General features: G+C 35.5%; 1 protein-coding gene across 2 annotated transcripts in view; it reads left to right on the top strand.

The window, feature by feature from the left end:
• The window catches only part of ANO3 (anoctamin 3), a 451354-nt gene that overhangs the window by 308589 nt on the left and 119206 nt on the right, over window positions 1-23559 (top strand). For both annotated transcript variants that reach the window (XM_057749054.1, XM_057749055.1), the window contains one exon: window positions 9101-9259. In XM_057749054.1, the coding sequence (XP_057605037.1) occupies window positions 9101-9259 (159 nt within the window). The remainder of the gene's footprint in view (window positions 1-9100; window positions 9260-23559) is intronic.

Below are 23559 nucleotides of genomic sequence, written 5' to 3'. Positions count from 1 at the left end.
TGTCATGTATTTATTTCTTTACTATATCTTCCTTACAGGAGAATATATCTCATTTTGCCTTGTCCATTGTTGTATTCTCAGAGCCTACAAGCATTCTTAGCACATAGTAGATAAATAAATATATACGTATATAAACGTTATATATAAAATAAATATTTCTTGAACAAATACATTGCCTTATTAGAGAAAAAGGATCCCACAGCAAAAAATGAAAAGAACCAAAGTCCTTCAGTTTTTACTTTTTTACTTGAAGATGTAAATTTAATATTCCTAGGAAAGTGGCAATAAGAGACACAAAGTAGCTTGTAGGGTATATGGCATTTAACTTGGTCTTTTTAAAAAAAACTTTTAAAAGGACTTTCTTGTTTAAAGCAGTTTTAGGTTCACAGAAAAACTGAGCAAAAAGTCTGAGATTTCCCATATACTCTCTGCCCCCACACACGCATAGCCTCTCCCATTATCAACATCCCCCACCAGAGTGTACATTTGTTACAATTGATGAACCCACATTAACACATCATAATCACCCAAAGTCCGTAGTTTACATTAGTGTTCACTCTTGGGGTTGTACAATCTCTGGGTTAAGACAAATGTGCGATGATATGTACCCCTTATTATAGTATCACTCAGAGCAGTTTCACTGCCCTAAAAAATCCTCTTAACTCCTGGCAATCCGTGATCTTTTTACTGTCCTCATAGTTTTGCCTTTTCCAGAATGTCATATAGTTGGAATCATACAATATGTAGCCTTTCAAACTGGCTTCCTTCACTTGACAACTCAGTCATTTCTAAAGCTGAAAAAATTAGTATGATTTAAAAACAAACCGTGAAACTCTGAACCCTGTGAAGTTACCAGGAAATAGGAAAAACAGGAATCTTTAATCCTATTCTTTCCCTAAGTGACCCTCTTCCTCTAAAAGTCCTCTCCTGGGAGAATGAGACTCAAGAATTAGATGTAGGTCAAGATTAGAGTAAGGTCTGGAATTTTTACGGTGCTTTGTTATTGCTTTGTGTATATGTATGTGTACACACACACACACACACTGTATATATAATTTGAAGCTACCATTTGGAGCAAACAGCTTTGTCCCACAAATTACATATCCTGTAGGCAAGGCTGCTGAATCCATCTGCATCTGCCTCTAGTCCGGGGTAGGAGGCAGTGGCTTGCTTCCTTCCCTGTTTTTCCAAGAAGCATGAGCAGTGAGAAAGAAGAAGCACAGACTGCTTTTCCTAAACCTCTTTCCTTAATCTGGGGGTTACACAGAGCCACACAGCTTGTGCATCCACTAAGTCTCAAGTGAAAGGGAGATGAAGAGAATCCCCATGGAAACCCCAGATGGGACAAGTTGCTCTTAGGCTGCCACTAGAGACGCTTATGACTGATTTCTGAATCCTGCTTTCAGCTCACCTTTTTGCCCTGGGTCTACCTCTGAAACAACAAACAATCAGCAATGTCTTTCTTCCATGCCCTAAACTCTGTGTATACTGTTATGTGCCTGGCCTCAGAGGGTGTTCTGCAGTTGGGTGACAAGGCGCCCTTTGGGTTCCTTGAGTGATGCAGTATTTTGTGAATCTTAAAACATTTTTTTTTCAAAATCAGTGTGGCATTGCCTGCTAAACAGTAAGCTGGTCACATTATGGAGGACCAGCTACCATGATATCACAAGGTATCTCTGGGGGTTAATGAAATCAATGCCTTACTAGTTATAAATTGATTGAATTCCATGGTTAGTAATGATTTTTAATCAGTAGCATGCCATAATTATGAGGTATACACACACAATATAGAACAAGAGCTGGGGTGAAGAGAGTAAAATGAAAATAGGAATAACATCTCACTGAGCAGAGAGAGATTATAAAATGCCGTGCTTCTTAAGAGCTGGTGCTTCATCTTAGCCTGCCTGGATTCTAATCCACACTACAGCTGACTGACTCAATGACCTTGGGCACTATTGCCTTATACATGTAACTGCGCTAATGATAAAACTGCCATATTGGGTTCTTATAAAGATTAAATTAGTTGGTATATATAAGTGCTTGGCTAAGTGCTTGGCTAAATGCTTGGCATAAGGAAAAGCTTTGATAAATGTTAGCTATAGTTATGACTATTGAACCAATCATTAGATGTAGATGTATATCTCACTGCCTAGTAGTACAAGGTTAGAAAGTAATGCAGCAAATGAATTATTCTTATATTTCTTTAATTAAAATTATTAAAAATTCTGTATTTCCATCAACGACATCAGTGGTAATTAAAACAGTGATATAAAATGTATTATGCTTTCCAGTACCCTTGGTTTCCTATCTCAGCAATAGCTGAGAATATAGAGAATGCAAAGACCTTTGCATTGTTTTAAAGTCTGCCTCAATTTCAGCATCTGTAATATGGGAAAAATAGTACTTATCTCTCAGTTTTTGTGAGCATAAAGTGTGCTAATACATGCAAAATATGTAGAGGAATGCTTGTTTTCTCTTATTTTATATTAGTATTTTTATTTCTTTAAATATTAATTAGTTATTATTTTCTTAAATAGTAGTTATCTCTTCCAGATTGTATGTAATAGAAGCTTGAGTGCAATTAGTTAGAGATTCTGTCATCTGGTAACAGTACTCCAGAGTTACTCCAGAGTTACCGAAACAGAGAAGATTTGTATGTTTCTGATGGCTGCATGGACTAAAGGTGGGGTTGACTTTCTGTTAAGGAGGTGATAACACAAGCCTGGCCAGGTTTTTAACCAACAGTGAAGCCACACTATGTAACACTGAGGTCAGATTTTTTGAGATTCCTCAGACTCGTAATTAGAGGTGATTTGCATAGAAAAATTTGAATAGTAATAACATTTCTGGCACATTTTAAGTTAAGGCAGATGTATTAAAATATATATGTATTAATATACTTTTTAATCCCCCAGGACACTCAGAAAATTAAAACGATTTTCTTCTATAAGTACCATTTTAAAAAGAAAAGTTTCTCTGATAGAAAAACCAGCGTTTTAATTAATCCAGTAGCACTTACTAAATTTCCACCTATGTGTGGAATTTCTTCTGAACCACAGTATATGATGTGTTTTCTGTTAATTTTTTTTTAAATAGGGATTGTTTTTGTTGTAAATATGTGATTTTCTTGACAAAACTGCTTCTCATTTGTCTGAAATGGAAAAAAATATTAAAACCTTTGTTTTTCTCTATAACAGGTAAGGCAAATAGCAAGAGCTATTATGTGGAATGGTTTTTCTCTTGAAATAAATTATAGTTACATACCAAGGCTGCTTGGCTGTTTCTCTAATTAAGGAGTGTAAAGCTAGGACTTCTGAGTAAGGTATGGCATCAGACTGACAAGTGTCTGGACTGCTCTCTCCTAGTTTTTCATTAGAGATTGCCAAAAAAGGATACAGAAACACAAAAGCAAACACCACCACTGGAAACTAATGAAAAAGATGTTCATTATTTGAAGATTTGTAGGATGGGATTAAGAAACACAAGCCTGGAACAGACAGTTGGCCTTATTAACTGAAACCAGACTAATGGCACTGAAATTACAGAGGAGAGTTGGGCTAACCTGGCCCATGGTCTATCCTTAATTTTGGGCTGCAGGGGCCACACACTCTAGGAAACTAAGCATCTGCTATCCCTCTCAACATGCTCCGTCTTTTGAGTGGGCAAGAGTCATGCCCTGGTTCCTCTGCCCTTCCCCATCTGTGTTTCTCTCTCTAAATCCAAACAAAAACAGAAATACCCGGTAAATGGGCATGGCAATAATTTGTTGCATTCTGAACACCAAAATTTGGATAAAAGGAGTGTCGTGGATGGGAGCAGATACTAGTAGCACCTCAGACCCTTGCATACTGAGAGGAGTATATTCTTTCATGCTACATATTATGGAAAATAAGTCCAATTTTTAAGCATAAGCCAGGATGTCTAAAAATCAGTAGGAATAATAATTATTTCTAAAAGACTAGGAAAATGTTATAAAGCTATGGGTAACAAGTAGTACTGATAGAGATTTAAATTGATTTAGAAAGTAGTTTGACATTATCTACTGAAGTTGAAAACAAGCATTCTCTGTGAATCAGCAGTTTTTGTCTTAGGTACATACTTAATAGAAATGTATGCATAGGTATATTACAAGATACACACATGAATATCTGTTATAGCTTTATTTGTAATAATCAAGACTAGAAACAGCCCAAATATCCATCATTAGTAGAAAGCATAAATAAGTTTTGTTGTATTCATATGGTAATATAACAGTGAAAAAATAAACTACAAATATATGAAAATCAGGGATGGATTTCACACCCATAATATTACATGAAAGAAGCCAGATTATTTATTACGTATTTGCATTTACATAAAGTTTAGGACAGAACTCAAATACAATGTCTAAGGATATATCCTTTGATAAAACTGAGGAAAAGTGGGAAAATAGTACCATAAATAGGATTATGATTACTGGGGAGGGGGGATCATGATTGAGAGAGAGAATAAAAGGGGGAGCAACTGGTGTTTCACGACTTAGGTAGTAGTTATACAGGTGTTCGTTTCATAATAATCGTTATGCTTGTGTTTGTTGCACTTTTTATTTTGTAATAAATCATGTTTCATAAGTATATGTAAAGGATGTCTGCTTTCCTTTGCTCTAATTCAATATTCACACTAACATCCTTTGGCTTATTGTTTATTTATGTTTCTGTCTGTCTTTGTCCTGAGAAAGATAATGTTCCAAAATGTGAAAGGGATCATTTGGATCATTAGAAAACAACAAAAATTACAACAGGAATTAATGCATTGCTTACATTTTTTACCTTGTTTTCTTGTGATAATAGCTAACTTTTTTTAAGTCTTGTGAAGTGAGTCAGATTATGTTGTGAGTGCTCTGTAAGCATTATCTCATTTAATCATAACAACAATCTTACAATGTTGATAATATTATTGTCTTCACTTCAAAGCTACAGGAATTGAGACTGAGGAATAAAGTTAAATTACATGTCTAAGAACACAGTTAATTAAAACCCAACTCTGTCTGATCCAGATCTCAATACCTTAACTAATGTGTTATACTGCATTTTACTAACTCAAAGATATGGTTAACAGATGGATCAGCAATCATTTACAGATTAGTTACACATCTCTGTAACTCAGATCTCTATTAATGCACACGTAAGTTAGCATTGTAACTAAACTTTTGCAGGCCTATCACTCCATATGTATGCTAAAATCCCTGAAAATATTCACTGTCTTATTTTTATCCCTGGAGTTTAGCACAGCACCTAGCACACATTAGGTGTTCAATAAATGCTTGTTAGATTGAGATCAATAAACGCTAGAAAAAATATGCATCTCACCAACAAGCAGTTACTGCCATAATCTTATTTGAAGAATACCCTAAAACACCTTCCCATGCAAATAGGCAACTTTTATTGCTGTTTTGCAAATGGGCTAAAATCTTTGCAAACCTGAGCCGTGACTTGCATATTCTCAAGACGTTGTTTGTGAAGAAAGTCTCTGTGCTTCATGGTTTCCAATGCTTTAAATAATTAAGTGGTTTTCAAAACTGTTGAAAGATTACGTACCTGATGGATGATCTGCATCCCAGCTTCTCTGAGAAAAGCTCCTTTCAGTCTGTCTTCTGGGAACAATAAACATGAAAAACCTGGTGTTAAATTGTATGCATTCCACGTTGTAATTGGAAAGCATTTCACTGTTCCAGATGAGTCTTGATTTCATGTTTGAACAACCATTATTATATCAAAAAAAGAAGTTGTTCTTTTGGTGGCTAGATAATAAATTTCCTGTCAATTCTGCTTTTAGGCAACAGATTTGAATATGGGTTCATTGACATCTTGGTTAATGATTGCCATATGTGTATTAAAATAAAATATAATACTCTTAACCTTAAAATTATGTAGAACCTATGTTATGTAGAACTATATATGTAATACAGAAGAAATTTCCAAATCTTGCCAAGCTTCTTTATTACCATTTTGAAAGATGCTTTTCTTTTTCCCTGATAAACTGGTAAAACTCATTACCCATAATTTAGAATGATAGAATAATTAGATACTAAATTAGAATGCTAGTTAATAGAGTTTGATTGTGAACACGTTTACACAGACAGAGACAAAACCTGTGAATAATACCTAAGGTCACTTATTATAAAAAGGTGTAAGGTTTTTTTTGTTTTTTGTTTTAATAGTAAGGCAGTTGCTTCTGTGGGAGAGTTTATCATCTATTTTGCTTAATCTTAGAGTAACAGATGACAATAGCTATCAGGGTTCCACTTTCAGTCCATGCTACTCTTAAAATAGGAAAAACACATAAAATATTTTAAAGCTATCTTATCTTCTCATAGTTTTCCTACCAACCAATCATTTGATTTCTAGGTCTTCTTATTGAAGGATTTTACCTCCACCTGGGATTAAATATGTTATTATTAATTTAAGATTCAGGTGATACTTAATACTGAACTGGTATTAAGAGGGTGGTATACTTTAAGCAAAAGAAAATGCAGAGGAAAATTTTTATATAATCATATTTTAGCTCAATCTTTGTTGGCATTACCATGGAGATGCATGGAGGCAGTTGGTCATATGTATAAAACAAAGGGAAAGCCATGGCTATTGCAGTTCTGCTACAATTTTGTGATTATGCACCTTATTCAATTATAATTTGTGTTAATGTTGGAGGGAAGAGGAGGAGAAATGATCACATGATATTTTAATGACCTTATATTTTTGAGGTTATTCCGACCTGGACACACATAACTGTGGATTATTCCCTTCTTTCCTTCCATCCTTCCTTCCTTCCTTCTTCCCAGAAATATCTATTAATGCTTACTGTGTGTCTGGCCCAGGGTTAGATGTTTGAAATACTCTGTGAAAAAAAACAGTAAAAGTTTATTACCTTAGTAAAGGTATTAATATGAATATTAATTATGTAGTTGTCAGCATACAGATTGTTATTTAAAGCCATGAGACTGAATGAAATCACAAGGAAGGGAATGCAGATCAGAAAGGCAAGAGCATCAATGACTGGTCCTTTAACAAATCAGAGGAAGAGAGAGAAATAAAAGCTGAGAACAAGGAACCATTTAAGTAGGAGAAAATCCAAATAAATGAGATGTCTTAGGAGTGCAAAGGAAAAAAAAAAAGTTTCAAGGTGGAGTGATTCAACTACTGAAAGGTAAAGAGGTTAGAAAATTGGTTAATTGCATACATCAATGAGTATGTCATTGGTGATCTTGACCAGAGAAATCTCTAGAGTGCTGGAAGCAAAAGCACTCTAAAGTCTGAAGTTAATTGTGCCTTCTCTGCCCGTAAATCCTCCATCCTTTTGGACCCGTAAATGGCCTCGCGGGTTAGCCCTCTATTACTGCTCAAGCCCCAGACCTGGTAATGTGCACTTATATATGCTTCCTTGTCTTTTTCAATATAGTTGTCAAGACCACCATCAAAGAGGTGAGAGTTCTAGTTTCACTATTGCCTTTTCCATGGCATCTGGGATGTCACTTATCCTCTTTGGCTTCTGGTACTCATGTCAAATATCTACCTTAAAGAATTATGAGAATATAGCTCTTGGCACATTGCCTAGCACCATAGTAAGTGATCAATTAGTGATAACTATTATTATCTTCATTATTTTGCAGCTACAGTCTTTGGTGACTCTGCTGGAGTTGTTTACTTAGTCACTTTATATTATCTAACAAAATAATCCTGGGATTTCAAAATATTTTCATTTATTGAAGAAAAGGCTATACAAAGCCTTCTTGTCCTTGAGCGTGGGAGTCTCTAGTACCCCCGAATTCACACACTTGAACTTATTCTCTCTAAAGAGACAGCTCCTGAGCAGTCTAACCTGTCCTTGTAGGATGATAGTCACTCAGATGTCATTTTTTTGTTGCTTCACCTGGATGACTCCTTGGCCACCAGGTTACTCTGGTCCTCATTTTTTACCTCAAGCTGTGTATATGTCCCAAGCAGGCTCCTCCAAAGAAGTTGGAGATGCCTTTGTCTTAAATTATCAGATAGCTCTCCAAATGCTAAGACATTTTTGAATCTCAAGAGTGCCTGTATGGGGAAAAGGGATAGACAGTTGGTACAGATATTTAAATAGTTTGATGGAAAATGTGGAGAAAGAAGGATAAAGTACATAATAGCTAAGAACATAGACTGGGAATCAAAAATGAATTCAAGTAATGTTGAACAGTTTACTGACAGAGTGCCAGCCCCCAAAAAAGACCATCATGAAAATCACTCGATCAAAAAAACTAATTTTATTAAAGTTACAGCAAGTAATGGTACCATCTGGGTAGTTTTAATAGTGTTTTAAAAAGATGAAGTTAGGCAAGAGTTTTCAGAGGGTTCTAGGAGCTGGGCTGGAAGATTTTAAGGTAAATCTCACACAGCAAGAAGTTCGTTGAAAATTGGTCAGTCTGTGAAAACCAGCTGGGATAAGTGGACAGAGTAAGGTGAGGACCTTAAAGAAGTCTTAATAAGCACACCATTAGTCTTGATAAGTAGGCTGTTTTAGTTGGATCACAGTCTTATATTCTAGGAGCAAGTATTTCTTGGAACAAGCAGCTCAGGAATTATTGTTTGGTCTGGTATTGTTGAACATAGGTTTAGGAAAATAATGTCTCATCTGAGTATTATTTCGTATAGGAAATTATGTTAATTTCAGTTCTCAGTACTTATGTTGTTTAAACCTTGTCTTTATCTTTAAAATGCAAGTTTGAATATTAAATAAGATAAAACATAAAACATTTATATCTGGGTCTGATTTTGAGCAATTACTCCAGGTAGGTTGGCTGGTATTATTTTTACAAAGTTTTATTGAATAAAAGATATGCATTTTGATGCGAACATCAGAGAATCCTGTTCTGGTGTCAGAGTTCCTAATTTCAGTTCCTAGAACATCACTTGCTAGCTTGTCTCCTACTGTAGATTGCAAACTTTTAACATGATCTTTTCGTATCTCATAGCTGGAATGTAAAAAACATTTTTATATTGGATTGTCAATATTCAAATGGAAGTGACTGAAAACAAAATGTGTGTGCTTATCTAACCCACACTATTAACAACCATTGCTTTATTTACAGAATGACATGAATTACATAGCATCCAGTGGACTTCTATTCAAAGATGGCAAAAAGCGGATTGATTACATCCTGGTTTATAGAAAGGCAAATATACAATATGACAAAAGAAACACATTTGAGAAGAACCTCAGAGCAGAAGGCTTGATGTTAGAAAAGGAGGTAGGTGCTTTAATAACATTAGGTATGTAATATAATATGCTGGAAAAGAGATGATCTTTTAATATAAAGTGTATAACAAATGGCTTTTTAAAATGTATAGGAATTTTCTCCCAAATGTGAAAGAAATGTATATGTATAGTACTATTTTAAAATCTATTCCTTTTTTTACTCTACACTTTTCTGTAAATTTAAATATTTTTCAAAGGGCATAACTATTTTTACAATTTTAAAAATTAAAGAAGGAATGATTCTATATAAAGCACAAAACGCTATGAAAAGAAAAACAAAATGTTGAAAGAAAAGAGTTTGCCAAACTGTTACTGTCTAGGTTTTAATATTTGAATTGTAAATGGAACTATTTCTTCTTCATTTTTTTTTTTTTACAGTTCAATAATATCATCAAGTGAATAGGGCATTTTTTTTTTAATTTTTATTTTGTATTTCAGTATAGTTGATTAGAAGTGTTATATTAGTTTCAGGTTTACAGCAAAGTGATTAAGTGATTCAGTTAAACATATGCATGTATCTATTCTTTTTCAAATTATTTTCGCATTTAGATTATTACAGAATATTGAGCAGAGTTCCCTGTGCTATACAGTAGGTCCTTGTTGGTTATCTATTTTAAGTATGGCAGTGGGTACACGTCAATCCCAAACACCCTATCTATCCCCCTCCAGCCCCATCCCCCCTGGTAATCATAAGTTTGTTCTCTAAGTCTGTGAGTCTGTTTTATAAATAAGGTCATTTGTGTCATTCTTTTTTAGATTCCGCATATAAGCAATATCATATGATATTGGTCTTTCTCTGTCTGACCTACTTCACTTAAAGTAACAATCTCTAGGTCCATTTTTGTTGCTGCAAATGGCATTATTTCATTCTTTTTAATGGCTGAGTAATATTCATTGTATATATGCGCCACGTCTTCTTTATCCATTCCTCTGTTAAAGGAAATTTAAGTTGCTTCCATGTCTTGGCTATTGTAAACAGTGCTGCAATGAACATTGAGGTGTGTGTATCCTCTCAAACCATGTTTTTCTCCGGATATATGCCCAAGAGTGAGATTGCTAGTTCATATGGTAGCTCTGTTTTTGGTTTTTAAAGGAACCTCCATACTGTTGTCCATAGTAGCTATACCAATTTATATTTCCACCAAAAGTATAGGAGGATTCGCTTTTCTCCACACATTCTCCAACATTTATTGTTTGTAGATTTTTTGTTGATGGCCATTGTGACTGGTGTAAGGTGATATCTCATACATTTGATTTGCACTTCTCTAATACTTAGCAATGTTGAGCATCTTTTCATATGCCCTGTGGCCATCTGTATGTCTTCTTTGGAAGAATGTCTAGGTCTTCTGCCCATTTTTTGATTGGCTTCTTTATTTTTTTTGGATATTGAGCTGCATGAGCTGTTTGTAAATTTTGGAGGCTAATCCCTTGTTGGTCACATCATTTGCAATATTTTCTCCCATACTGTGGGTTGTCGTTTTGTTTTGTTTATGGTTTCCTTTGCTATGCAAAAGCTTTTGAGTTTACTTAGGTCCCGTTTGTTTATTTTTGTTTTTATTTACATTCGCGGACAGATTGAAAAAGATATTGCTGAAATTTATGTCAAAGAGTGTTCTGCCTATGTTTTCCTCTAAGAGTTTTATAGTATCCAGCCTTACGTTTAGGTTTTTAATCCATTTTGAGTTTAGTTTTGTGTATGTTGTTAAAGAATTTTCAAATTTCATTTTTTTACATGTTGCTGTCTAGTTTTCCTAGCACCGTTTATTGAAGAGACTGTCTTTCCTCCACTGTATAGCCTTGCCTCCTTTGTTGTAGATTAACTGACCATAGGTGCATGGATTTATTTCTGGATTTTCTATTCATTTCCGTTGATCTGTGTTTCAGTTTTTGTGCCAGTACCATACTGTTTTGATGACTTTGCAGTATAGTCTGAAGTCTGGGAGGCTGATTCCTCCAGCTCCATTTTTCTTCCTCAAGATTGCTTTGACTATTCCCCCCTTACATTTCTGATATTGGTAATTTGTGTTGTCTCTGTTTTTCTTAGTTAGCCTGGCTAGAGTCTTACTGATTTATTGATCTTTTTAAAGAGCCATCATTGGGTTTCACTGATTGTTTTCTGTTGACTTCCTGTTTTCATTTTCATTCATTTATGCTCTCATTCTTGTTCTTTTCTGCTTATTTGAAGGTTTTTTAAATTAATTAATTTATTTTTTTATTTATTTTGGCTGTGTTGGGTCTTCATTGCTGCACATGGGCTTTCTCTAGTTGTGGAAAGTGGGGGCTACTCTTTGTTGTGGTACACTGGCTTCTCATTATGGTGGCTTCTTCTTGCAGAGCACAGGCTCTAGGCATATGGGCTTCAGTAGTTGTGGCATGTGGGCTCAATTCAATAGTTGTGGCTCGTGGGCTCTAGAGCACAGGCTCAGTAGTTGTGGCACACAGGCTTAGTTGCTCCACAGCATGTGGGATCTTCCCAGACCAGGGATCAAACCCGTGTCCCCTGCATTGACAGGCAGATTCTTAACCACTGTGCCGCAAGGGAAGCCCTGCTTATTTTAAGTTTAATTTGCTCTTTTCTTTTCTAGTTTCCTAAGGTGTAAACTTAGATTATTGATTTTAGATCATTCTTCTTTTCTAATATATGCATGCAGTGCTATAAATTTTCCTCTAAGTACTGCTTTCAGTGTCCTTCAATTTTGAATATTAAATATTGATAAACTGTTTTTACTTTCATTTAGTTCAAAGTATTTTTTACCCTGAGATTTCCTCTTTTTTTCATGTGTTATTTGGAAATGTGTTGTTTAATCTCCATGTATTTTGGGATATTCCAGTTATCTTTCTCTTATTAATTTCTAGTTTAATTCCACTATGGTCTGATAGCAGGCATTGTATGGTTCCTATTCTTTTACATTTGTTAAGGTGCATTTTATGGCCCAGAATATTGTCTGTTTTGGTGAATGGTCTATGTGAACTTGAGAAAAATATGTATTTTGCTGTTATTGGATAAAATAGTCTACAGATGTCAATTTTATCCAATTGATTGATGGTGTTGTTGAGTTCAACTATGTCCTTACTGCTTTTCTGCCTGCTGGATTTGTCTACTTGCGATATAGGAGTGTTGAAATATATAACTATGACAGTGAATTCATCTGTTACTCCTTATATTGCTATCAGTTTTTGCCTCACTTAGTTTGACACTGTTATCATGTGCATCCAGTTTAAGGATTTTTACGTCTTCTTGAAGAATTGACCCTTTTATCATTATGTAATACCCTTCTTTATCCCTCATAACTTTCTTTTCTTCAAATGCTTTTTTAGTGTTCGTTAAAGAAAGTTATTTTTTTCAGGTGAAACAATAAAAGTAACAATGCTCATGAGAAAAAAAAATGAAAAGTAGAAAGGTAGTAACACATAACCCTCAGTCTTATTATCCAAAAATACACCACTCTTGCTATTTTAGTTAAACATTCTAGGGTTTAAAAAAAAAACAACATGTATTTATCACATTACAGAAAGAAAAAAAAAATTAATGTAAAAAATCAAAAGTATAAAAATGTACAAAATAAAATGTCAAAGTGCACATCTACTGTCTCTCAAATCATAATACCCTTTTCTCCTTTCGTAGCCTTGCTAATAACACCTTGAATTATTCTGCTTGGTGTCCTTTGATATATTTTCTATATATATACAAACATATATACATTTTTACATAAAACTAGTCCTGATATATATACTATTTTGCTCTTCACTTCTGTTGTTTAACAATTTATTATAGATATTTTAAATTGCAGTGTATTTGGATCCAACTCATATATATTTTACTGAGGTGCATACTATTACAGTTTGGGGATTTAGCCAACCATTGCCTTACTGAGAGAAAAAAATAAATAAGGATTTGAAAGACCGCTAAATTACTACTGATTGCATTTAACTACTTTACCAAAAAGTGAATCAGAATCAAAACCTTTAGTGATTTATTTGATTAAATATCCAGATAATTTGCTAATAAGGTTTATCAATGGAATAGCATGCTCCCTGGTATTTTTATACGATATTGGAAACCACCCTTACTTTTTTGTTCCCATAGGACATCTCTTGTGATCCATTATCTAAGGAACATCCCTTAGGAAATACTGAACTAGGTGGCCCTAGAAAAACTAATCCATTTATGCTTATTAAAACTCTTTTATTATGTATTAAATAAAAACCATACAATTCCTTGGCTCTTTATGAGGTAAGGAATTCTTCACACACTGCCTCATGTAACAGAATTCGGCAAGTGGAACTCTGATCTCAGTTTCTACCGACTCCTTTAGTTGTGTTTCCTCTGGGAATTTTAACCCAGAATATCCATATCACTAGTGATTAATTAAATCAAAAAGTATTTATTCAAAAAAATCTTACAAACTCAAGACTTGTGATAGGTTTTTATTAATTTGATTTTTTTGTGATTTCTCAAAACCTCCATGCAAAGAGAATCAATCACTTCCTCATCTGTTGCCAGAACAGTTTTTACATGCATGCTATTACAATATTGGTAGTTATGTGGCTCATGTATTAATTTATTTACTTATTTTAAGAACTTTTTTTGAGATACAGTTAACATACAATAAACTGCATATATTTAGAGTATACAATTTGGAATCCCAATATCCCAATTCATTCCCCCCCAACCTTCCCCGTTTTCACCACCTGGTGTCCATATGTTTGTTCTACATCTGTGTCTCTATTTCTGCCTTGCAAACCAGTTTATTTGTACCATTTTACTATATTCCACATATATGTGTTAATATACGATATTTGTTTTTCACTATCTGACTCACTTCACTCTGTATGACAGTCTCTAGGTCCATCCATGTCTCTAAAAATGTCCAAGTTTCATTGCTTTTTACAGGTGAGTAATATTCCATTGTATATATGTACCACATCTTCTTTATCCATTCATCTGTTGATGGATATTTAGGTAGCTTCCATGTCCTGGCTGTTGTAAGTAGTGCTGCAATGAACATTGGAGTGCATGCGTCTTTTTGAATTATGGTGTTCTCTGAGTATATGCCCAGCAGTGGGATTGCTGGGTCATATGGTAACTCTGTTTTTAGTTTTGCAAGGAACCTCCATACTGTTCTACATAGTGCCTGTATCAATTTACATTCCCATCAAGAGTGCAAGAGCATTCCCTTTCCTCCACACCCTCTCCAGCATTTACTGTTTGTAGATTTTCTGATGATGCCCATTCTAACCAGTGTGAGGTGATACCTCATTGTAGTTTTGATTTGCATTTCTCTAATAATTAGCGATGTTGAGCAACTTTCATGTGCCTTTTGGCCATCCATATGTTTTCTTTGGAGAAATGCCTGTTTAGGACTTCTGCCCATTTTTTGATTGGGTTGTTTGTTTTTTTGATATTGAGCTGGATGAACTGTTTATATATTTTGGAGATTACTCCTTTGTTGATTCATTTGCAAATATATTCTCCCATTCTGAGGGTTGTCTTTTAGTCTTACTTATAGTTTCCTTTTCTGTGCAGAAGCTTTGAAGTTTCATTAGGTCCCACTTATTTATTTTTGTTTTTATTTCCATTACTCTAGGGGATGGATCAAAAAAGATCTTGCTGAGATTTACATCAAAGAGTGTTCTTCCTATGTTTTCCTCTAGGAGTTTTACAGTGTCTGGCCTTACATTTAGGCCAGACACTATAAAACATTAATCCATTTGGAGTTTATTTTTGTGTATGGTGTTCTAATTTCATTCTTTTACATGTAGCTGTCCAGTTTTCCTAGCACCACTTATTGAAGAGGTTGCCTTTTCTCCACTGTATATCCTTGGCTACTTTGTCATAGATTAGTTGACCATAGTTTATCTCTGGGCTTTCTATCCTGTTCCGTTGATCTGTATTTCTGTTTTTGTGCCAGTACCATATTGTCTTGATCACTGTAGCCTTGTAGTATAGCCTGAAGTCAGGAAGCCTCATTCCACCAAATCCATCTTTCCTTCTCAAGACTGCCTCGGCTTTTCGGGGACTTCTGCATTTCCATACAAATTGCAAAATTTCTTGTTCTAGTTCTGTGAAAAATGCCACTGGTAATTTGATAGAGATTGCATTGAATCTGTAAATTGCTTTGGGTAAGATAGTCATTTTCACAATGTTGATTCTTCCAATCCAGGAACAAGGAAAATTTCTCCATCAATCTGTGTTGTCTTTGATTTCTTTCATTAGTGTCTTATAGTTTTCTGAGTACAGGTCTTTTACCTCCTTGGTTAGGTTTATTCCTAGGTATTTTATTCTTTCTGTTGCAATGGTGAATGGGATTGTTTCCTTCATTTCTCTTTCTGATCTTTCATTGTTAGTGTATAGAAATGCAGGAGATTTCTGGGTGTTAATTTTGTATCCTGAAACTTCACCAAATTCATTGATTAGCTCAAGTAGTTTTCTGGTGGCATCTTTAGAATTTTCTATGTATAGTATCATGTCATCCGCGAGCAGTGACAGTTTTACTTCTTCTTTTCTGTCTTGGATTCCTTTTATTTCGTTTTCTTCTCTGAATGCTGTGGCAAGGACTTCCAAAACTATGTTGAATAGTAGTGGAGAGAGTGGACATCCTTGTCTTGTTCCTAATCTTAGAGGAAATGCTTTCAGTTTTTCACCATTGAGAAGGATGTTTGCTGTGGGTTTGTTGTACAAGGCCTTTATTATGTTGAAGTAGGGTCCCTCTATGCCCACCTTCTGGAGAGTTTTTATCATATATGGGTGTTGAATTTTGTCAAAAGCTTTTTCTGCATCTATTGAGATGATGGTGTGGTTTTTATCCTTCAATTTGTTAATATGGTGTATCACATTGATTGATTTGCATATATTGAAGAATCCTTGCATTCTAGGGATAAACCCCACTTGATCATGGTGTATGATCCTTTTAATGTCTTGTTGGATTCTTTTGGCTATTATTATTTTGAGGATTTTTGCATCTAAATTCATCAGTTATATTGGTGTATAAGTTTCATTCTTTGTAGCATCTTTGTCTGGTTTTGGTATCAGGATGATGGTGGCCTCATAAAATGGGTTTGGGAGTGTTCCTTCTTCTGCAATTATATGGAAGAGTTTGAGAAGGATGGGTGTTAGCTCTTCTCTAAATGTTTGATAAAATTCACCTGTGAATCCATCTGGTCCTGGACTTTTGTTTGTTGGGAGATTTTTAATCACAGTTTCAATTTCATTCCTTGTGATTGGTCTGTTCATATTTTCTATTTCTTCCTGATTCCGTCTTGGAAGGTTATACCTTTCTAAGAATCTGTCCATTTCATCCAGGTTATCCATTTTATTGGCATAGAGTTGTTTGTAGCAGTCTCTTATGGTGCTTTTTATTTCTGTGGTGTCCATTGTAACTTCTCCTGTTTCATTCCTATTTTTATTGATTTGAGTCCTCTTCCTCTTTTTCTTGATGAGTCTTGCTAGAGGTTTATCAATTTTATTTATCTTCTCAAAGAACCAGACTTTAGTTTTATTGATTTTTGCTGTTGTTTTCTTTGTTTCTATTTCATTTATTTCTGCTCTGATCTTTATGCTTTCTCTCCATCTACTAACTTTGGGTTTTGTTTGCTCTTCTTTCTCTAGTTTCTTTAGGTGTAAGGTTAGATTGTTTATTTGGGATTTTTCTTGTTTCTTGAGGTAGGATTGTATTGCTATAAACTTCCCTCTTAGAACTGCCTTTGCTGCATCTCATAGGTTTTGGATCGTTGTGTTTTCATTGTCATTTGTCTCTAGGTTTTTTTTTTTTTTTTTATTTCCTCTTTGATTTCTCCAGTGATCGCTTGGTTATTTAGTAGTGTATTGTTTAGTTTCCATGTGTTTGTGTTTTTTACAATTTTTTTCCTCTAATTGATTTCTAATCTCATAGCATTTTGCTGAGAAAAGATGCTTGATATGATTTCAGATTTCTTAAAATTACCAATGCTTGATCTATGACCCAAAATGTGATCTATCCTGGAGAATGTTCCATGTGCACTTGAGAAGAACATGTAATCTGCTATTTTTGGAAGTAATGTCCTATAGATATCTATTAAATCAAGCTAATTTATTGTGTCATTTAAAGCTTGTGTTTCCTTATTAATTTTCTGTGTGGATGATCTGTCCATTGATGTAAGTGGTGTGTTAAAGTCCCCCACTATTATTGTGTTACTGTCAATTTCCTCTTTCATAGTTGTTAGCATTTGCCTTATGTATTTGGTGCTCCTATACTGGGTGCATATATATTTATAATTGTAATCTCTTCTTCTTGGATTGATCCCTTGATCTTTATGTAGTGTCCTTTTCTTGTCTCTTGTAACATTTTTTATTTTACAGTCTATTTTATCTGATATGAGTATCGCTACTCCAGCTTTCTTTTGATTTTCATTTGCATGGAATATCTTTTTCCATCCTCTCACTTTCAGTCTGTATGTGTCCCAAGGTCTGAAGTGGGTCTCTTGGAGACAGCATATATATGGGTCTTGTTTCTGTATCCATTCAGCCCGTCTGTGTCTTTTGGTTGGTGCATTTAGTCCATTTACTTTTAAGGCAATTATCAACATGTATGTTCCTATTACCATTTTCTTAATTGTTTTGTCTTTGTTTTTGTAGGTCCTTTTCTTCTCTTATGTTTCCTGCTTAGAGAAGTTCTTTTAGCATTTGTTGTAAGGCTGGTTTGGTGGTGCTGAATTCTCTTAGCTGTTGCTTGTCTGTAAAGCTTTTGATTTCTCCGTCGAATCTGAATGAGATCCTTGCTGGGTAGAGTATTCTTTGCTGTAGATACTTCCCTTTCATGACTTTAAATATATCGTGCCATTCTCTTTTGGCTTGCAGAGTTTCTGCTGAGAAATCAGCTGTGAACCTTATGGGAGTCCCCTTGTATGTTATTGGTTGTTTTTCCCTTGTTGCTGTTAATAACTTTTCTCTGTTTTTAATTTCTGTCAATTTGACTACTATATGTCTTGGAGTGTTTCTCCTTGGGTTTATCCTGCCTGGGACTCTCTGCACTTCCTGGACTTGGGTAGCTATTTTCTTTCCCATGTTAGGGAAGTTTTCAACTATAATCTCTTCCAATATTTTCTCAAGTCCTTTCTCTCTCTCTCTTCTCCTTCTGGGACCCCTATAATATGTATGTTGGTTCGTTTAATGTTGTCCCAGACGTCTCTGAGGCTGTCTTCAGTTCTTTTCATTCTTTTTTCTTTATTATTTTCCACATCAGTGATTATCACCATTCTGTCTTCCAGGTAACTTATTCACCCTTATGCCTCATTTAATCTGCTCTTGATTCCTTGTAGCATATTTTTCATTTCAGTTATTGTGTTGCATATCTCTGTTTGTTTGCTTTTTAATTATTCTAGATCTTTGGTAAACTTTTCCTGCAGCTTTTCAATCTTTGCATCCAATCTTTTTTAAAAGTCCTGGATCATCTTCACCATCATTATTTGGAATTGTTTTTCTGGTAGGGTGCCTATCTCCTCTTCATTTAGTTGTTTTTCTGGGGTTTTATCCTGTCCCTTCATCTGGTACAAAGTCATCTGCCTTTTCATTTTCTCTGCCTTTCTGTGACTGTGGTTTTCAGTTCTACAAGATGAAATACTGCTGATACTGCTTGATACTGCTGTATGCCCTCTTGTTGAAGAAGCTATCTAAGAGACTCGTGCCTGCTTCCTGATGGGAGGGACTGATGGTGGGTTCAGCTGGGTGGGCAGAAGGCAGTAAATCTTTAAACCAAATTGGTTGGCAGAGCTCAGTAAAACTTTAATATACTTTTCTGTCAATGGGTGGGGCTGTATTTCCACCTTGTTGGTTGTTTGGCCTGAGGCTACCCAGCACTGGAGCTTACAGGCTCTTTGATGGGGCTAATGGCGGACTCTGAGAAGGCTCATGCCAATGAGCACTTCCCAGAACCCCTCCCACCAGTGCCCCCATCTCAGTGAGCCACAGCTGCCCCCCACCTCTGCAAGCAACCCTCCAAAACCAGCAGGTAGGTCTGTTTCAGTCTCCTATGGGGTCACTGCTCCTTCCCCTGGGTCTTGGTGAGCACACTATTTTTTGTGTGCCCTCCAAGAGTGTAGTCTCTGTTTCCCCCAGTCCTGTGGAGGTCCTGCAATCAAATCCTGCTGGCTTTCAAAGTCTGATTCTCCGGGGATTCCTCCTCCCATTGCCAGACCCCCAGGTTGGGAAGCCTGACATGGGGCTCAGAACCCTCACTTTTTTGGGTGGACTTCTGTGGTATAATTGTTCTCCAGTTTGTGATTCACTCACCTAGCATTTATGGGTTTTGGTTTTAACACGATTGTGCCCCTCCTACCATTTCATTGTGGCTTCTGCTTTGTCTCTGGATGTGGGGTGTTTTATTTGGTGAGTTTCAGTGTCTTTCTGTTGATGATTGTTCAGCAGTGCATTGTAATTCCAGTGCTCTTGCAAGAGGGAGTGAGTGCACGTCCTCCTACTCTGCCATCTTGATTAGAAGCCTGCTCATATATTTATAATTATTTATTAATTCAGCAAGTAATTTTGACAGATTCCTTGAAGATGCTGGGGGTCCAGTGGGTTAAGTAGACCACACCCCCTGCCTTCACTGAACATCCTGTCTGTGGAGGTTCCTGTCATGAAAATTGTTTAATTGTAAAAGAGATATAACTTGGCTCACAGTCTCCACCTAGTTTTCTTGTCAGAAAGTCCAGATTTTCTTATGAATGTTCCTCTCCCTTGTTCCTCCAAGTTTTCCTAAGAATGATACTGGATGTTATTCATCCAGAGGAGGTTTTGTTTTGTTTTAAAGGGACATCCATCCATTCTTGAGCTCCCAATCCTCAGTCACTGCCAAAAGGTTCCCATTTTTTTTTTTTTTAAATCATCAAGTCCCTTTTTTTTTTTTTTCTATTTTGTCTAGAAAAAAAGTACACATGTACTTTTGTTCCTTTCCAAAAGGTTTTCATTTTAGGTCCCATAATTACAGCTCTTTAAATTTACATTACATGATTAGGATTTAGTCCCCACAGTTAAATAAAGTGCCAGGACAGCTGGCCAGAAATGGTATTCAACCTCAGCTGCACATTTCATTGAAATGACTGTTTCCACAAACTGTAACCACTGTATTCATACAAGTTAACAGTCTTTACTTCCTCTTTCCTTCTGTTTACCTTCTCATAGTGATAAATGACATTTTTCTGACAATGGGAAGGGTTAAGGCTACCCCAATTCTGCAGAATAGATGCTATTAGTTTTGCGGCAGAGTTGAGGAATTTGTATATCTTCCCTCCAGAAAGGACCTAAAAGCTGTATGAAATTTGATCCAAAAACCTCTAGGGAACTCTGCCAACCCAAGCAAAGGAGAGTGCTGCAATTAAAAAAAATATATCTTGTTATACTCTTTCCACTTGACTAATATTTTCATATCTAGCAGGATATTTAAGTGGCTTTGCAAAATAAAGCTATTCTAATCCAAAGTGATTTTCAATCTCTACTTATTAATATAAAGTCTAAAATCCTTCCTTACAATACCCTTTATAAATTCAAACCATGATAAGTGACCTGAAAGAGAAGTAAATGGCGCTAGAATGGCTTATAATGAGGGCAGTAATCGAATCTTTAGGATGAGGGAAGAGAATAAGGAAAGGGAGAAGTGAAATTAAAGAAATAAAGTTTGAACTGATATTTGGAAAATGAAATAGTTAAAGTAGGTGAATAAAAGGAATAGATGTGGTTTTCAATACTGGCTTCACATTAGAATCCCCTGGGGATCTTTTAAACCCTTGATACCAGACTCTACCACAGCATGGATCAATTGAATGTCAATATGGTGGTGGGAGGAAGAACTTTGGTATTTTTTAATACCAGGAAAAAAAAGAGTACTAAATGCAGTTGGGAAGAATGGTTAGGGTTAAGTATTTCCATTTTGTAGTTCAAGACTTTTGATGATTTTCTCAGGAAAAATGGGAAACTGTTGAATGATTTAAACAGGGCAGTATCATGGCCATATTTGCTTTCAAAAATGAAACCTTAGGTTGCTGAAAAGAGTATAGATTTAAAGAGAAAGACTGGATATGCACAGAGATAATGGGTGGCATTGGAAATGGAGAGAAATGAATAAATCTGATAGATATTTAAGTTTAAATATATATATTTGGTGGTGGTTTGGATATGGTAGGAAAAGAAGATTTCAAGGATAACTTGGGCTTGTGACTTGAGCAGTTTCTTTATTCATTCAAGGAATATTAATGAAGTACCTATTATATGCTGCATTCTGGGGATAAATAGAAACCATGATAAAAATGGGCCATGTTCTCATAGGAGGAAAGAAACCATAAATAGACAAGAAAATGACATAGTAAGGAATATTACCAGTAATTAAAATACGATAATATTATATAGAGAGTGTTACTAAGTAGCTATGTTAGCATATGTGATCTGAAAGAGAATAATCTGAATGAAAAGGAGTCCATCTTGGGGAAGATAAGGAGGCAGAAAACTATCTGCAGAAGGACTAGCCAGTATAAAATTAATGGTGATCAGAAGAGAGCTAATTTGGGAAGAAAGTGGAAGAATGGGATTATGGAAATGAAGATCATAGGCTTGTAATTGAGGTACCATTGAGAAGTAGAAGTAAAAATGTTTGAAATTTGTGTCTAGAGTCCAAATTAGGAGTCTAAACTGAAGGTAAATCCTTTAGTCTTTATAATATAGCTGGTAATATAAACTGTGTATTAGTACGAAATCACTGGAGAGCATGGGGGACAAAAAGAGCTTAGGAGTAAGCCTGTAAAAACTAGGAGAGGAAAATAGTCGGTGGTAAGGAAAATGATGTAGGTGGAAGAAAAAGAGATGAAGAGTCACAGGGAAGAGTGGTTACTAGGGTAAAAGAAGGCTAAGGCTAAGAAGTCAAGTAAGATAAGAAAGAGGCCCAATTAGTTGGAGAATGTGGAGCTCTTTGGTGAAATCAGTGAGAATCATTTCTCTGAGGAGATGGACTTGGAAGCTAGACTGGCATGAATTGAAGAGTGACTAGATAATGGAAAAATAGAGGCTGCAACAAATGTCATCAACTTGCTCATCTGTGAATGGGAGGATGAAGAGCAAGAGCCAGAGAGGGAAATGAGGTCTCATGAGGTTTCATGTCTTTCTTTCTGTTTTCTTTTTTTCTTATATGAGCTGTTTAAATAATGATGGGGAAAGAAGGGTGAATGGAGAGAGGCAGGGAGAGAAGGGGAGAGAAGGAAAGGGAAGAAATGGAAAAGAAAGATCAAGGAAACAGAGGACAGGTGAGAAAAAAAATTAAAGGGCCTTTGGGGAAGGATGAAAGGGGAGATCCAGTATGCAGTTAGAATATCAAATGTAATATCAAGGAAAATTAAGATTTCTGAATTGTATTTAAAAGTTAATTTTCTACAGTTATTTGTTTTGGTTGCCAAAGATATGTTTACTTATGTTCCTAATTCTAAGAGTAATGACATTAATTTTTTAAATGGTTTAGTTAATTAAGATTAAATTATTGATAATTATTATGATGTCAATGTGTAAAATTAACCTGCTATGACAAACACAGTTTAAGTGAGCAAAACATGTTTATATACCAAGAATGCTAATATTATATCATGAAAAAGTATTGTATTAAAATTTCCAATCAAGATTGCTCAACACTGTTTACATTGACTTTCTACTGCTGCTTAACAAATCACCACACATTCATCTGCTTAAAATAAAACCCATTGGTTAGCACATAGTTCTGCAGATCAGAAGTTTGGGCATGGCACGCTGAGCTCTCGGCTCTGTTTCTCACAAGACTTAAATCAGTGTGTTAGATGGGCTTGCATTCACAGCTGGAACTCAGGGTACTTTTTCAAGTTTATGTGGTTCTGGTAGGATTCAGTTCCTTGTGGTTGTAGGACTGAGGTCCCCATCCTTGCTAGCTATCAGCCAGGTACCTCTCTTAGCAACTAGAGGCCAGTCTCCTTTCTTGCCGCATGCCCCCCACCCTTCTTCAAAAACAGCAATGGAGACTTTCCTTCACGTCCCTCTGTTGTTTTGAATCTCTCTTGCCAGGAAAAGCCCAGTCACTTTTAAGGACTTATCTGCCGTGGAGGATAATCTTTCTTTTTTAAAAGTAAAAAGTGTGCCATATAAAAGAAATTAATCATGGGAGTGACCATGCCATCATATTCACATGTCCTGGAGATTGTACAAAACATGGACAGCAAGGCATGAGGATTTTAAAGGACTTCTTAGAATTCTGCCAACCACACTATTAAAAAAATCAGTATCGTGTATCACCCTTTTAAGCAAACAGA

Source organism: Hippopotamus amphibius, chromosome 9, assembly GCF_030028045.1.
Source record: "Hippopotamus amphibius kiboko isolate mHipAmp2 chromosome 9, mHipAmp2.hap2, whole genome shotgun sequence".
NCBI lineage: Eukaryota > Metazoa > Chordata > Mammalia > Artiodactyla > Hippopotamidae > Hippopotamus > Hippopotamus amphibius.
This window is presented reverse-complemented; position numbering and strand designations above follow the sequence as displayed.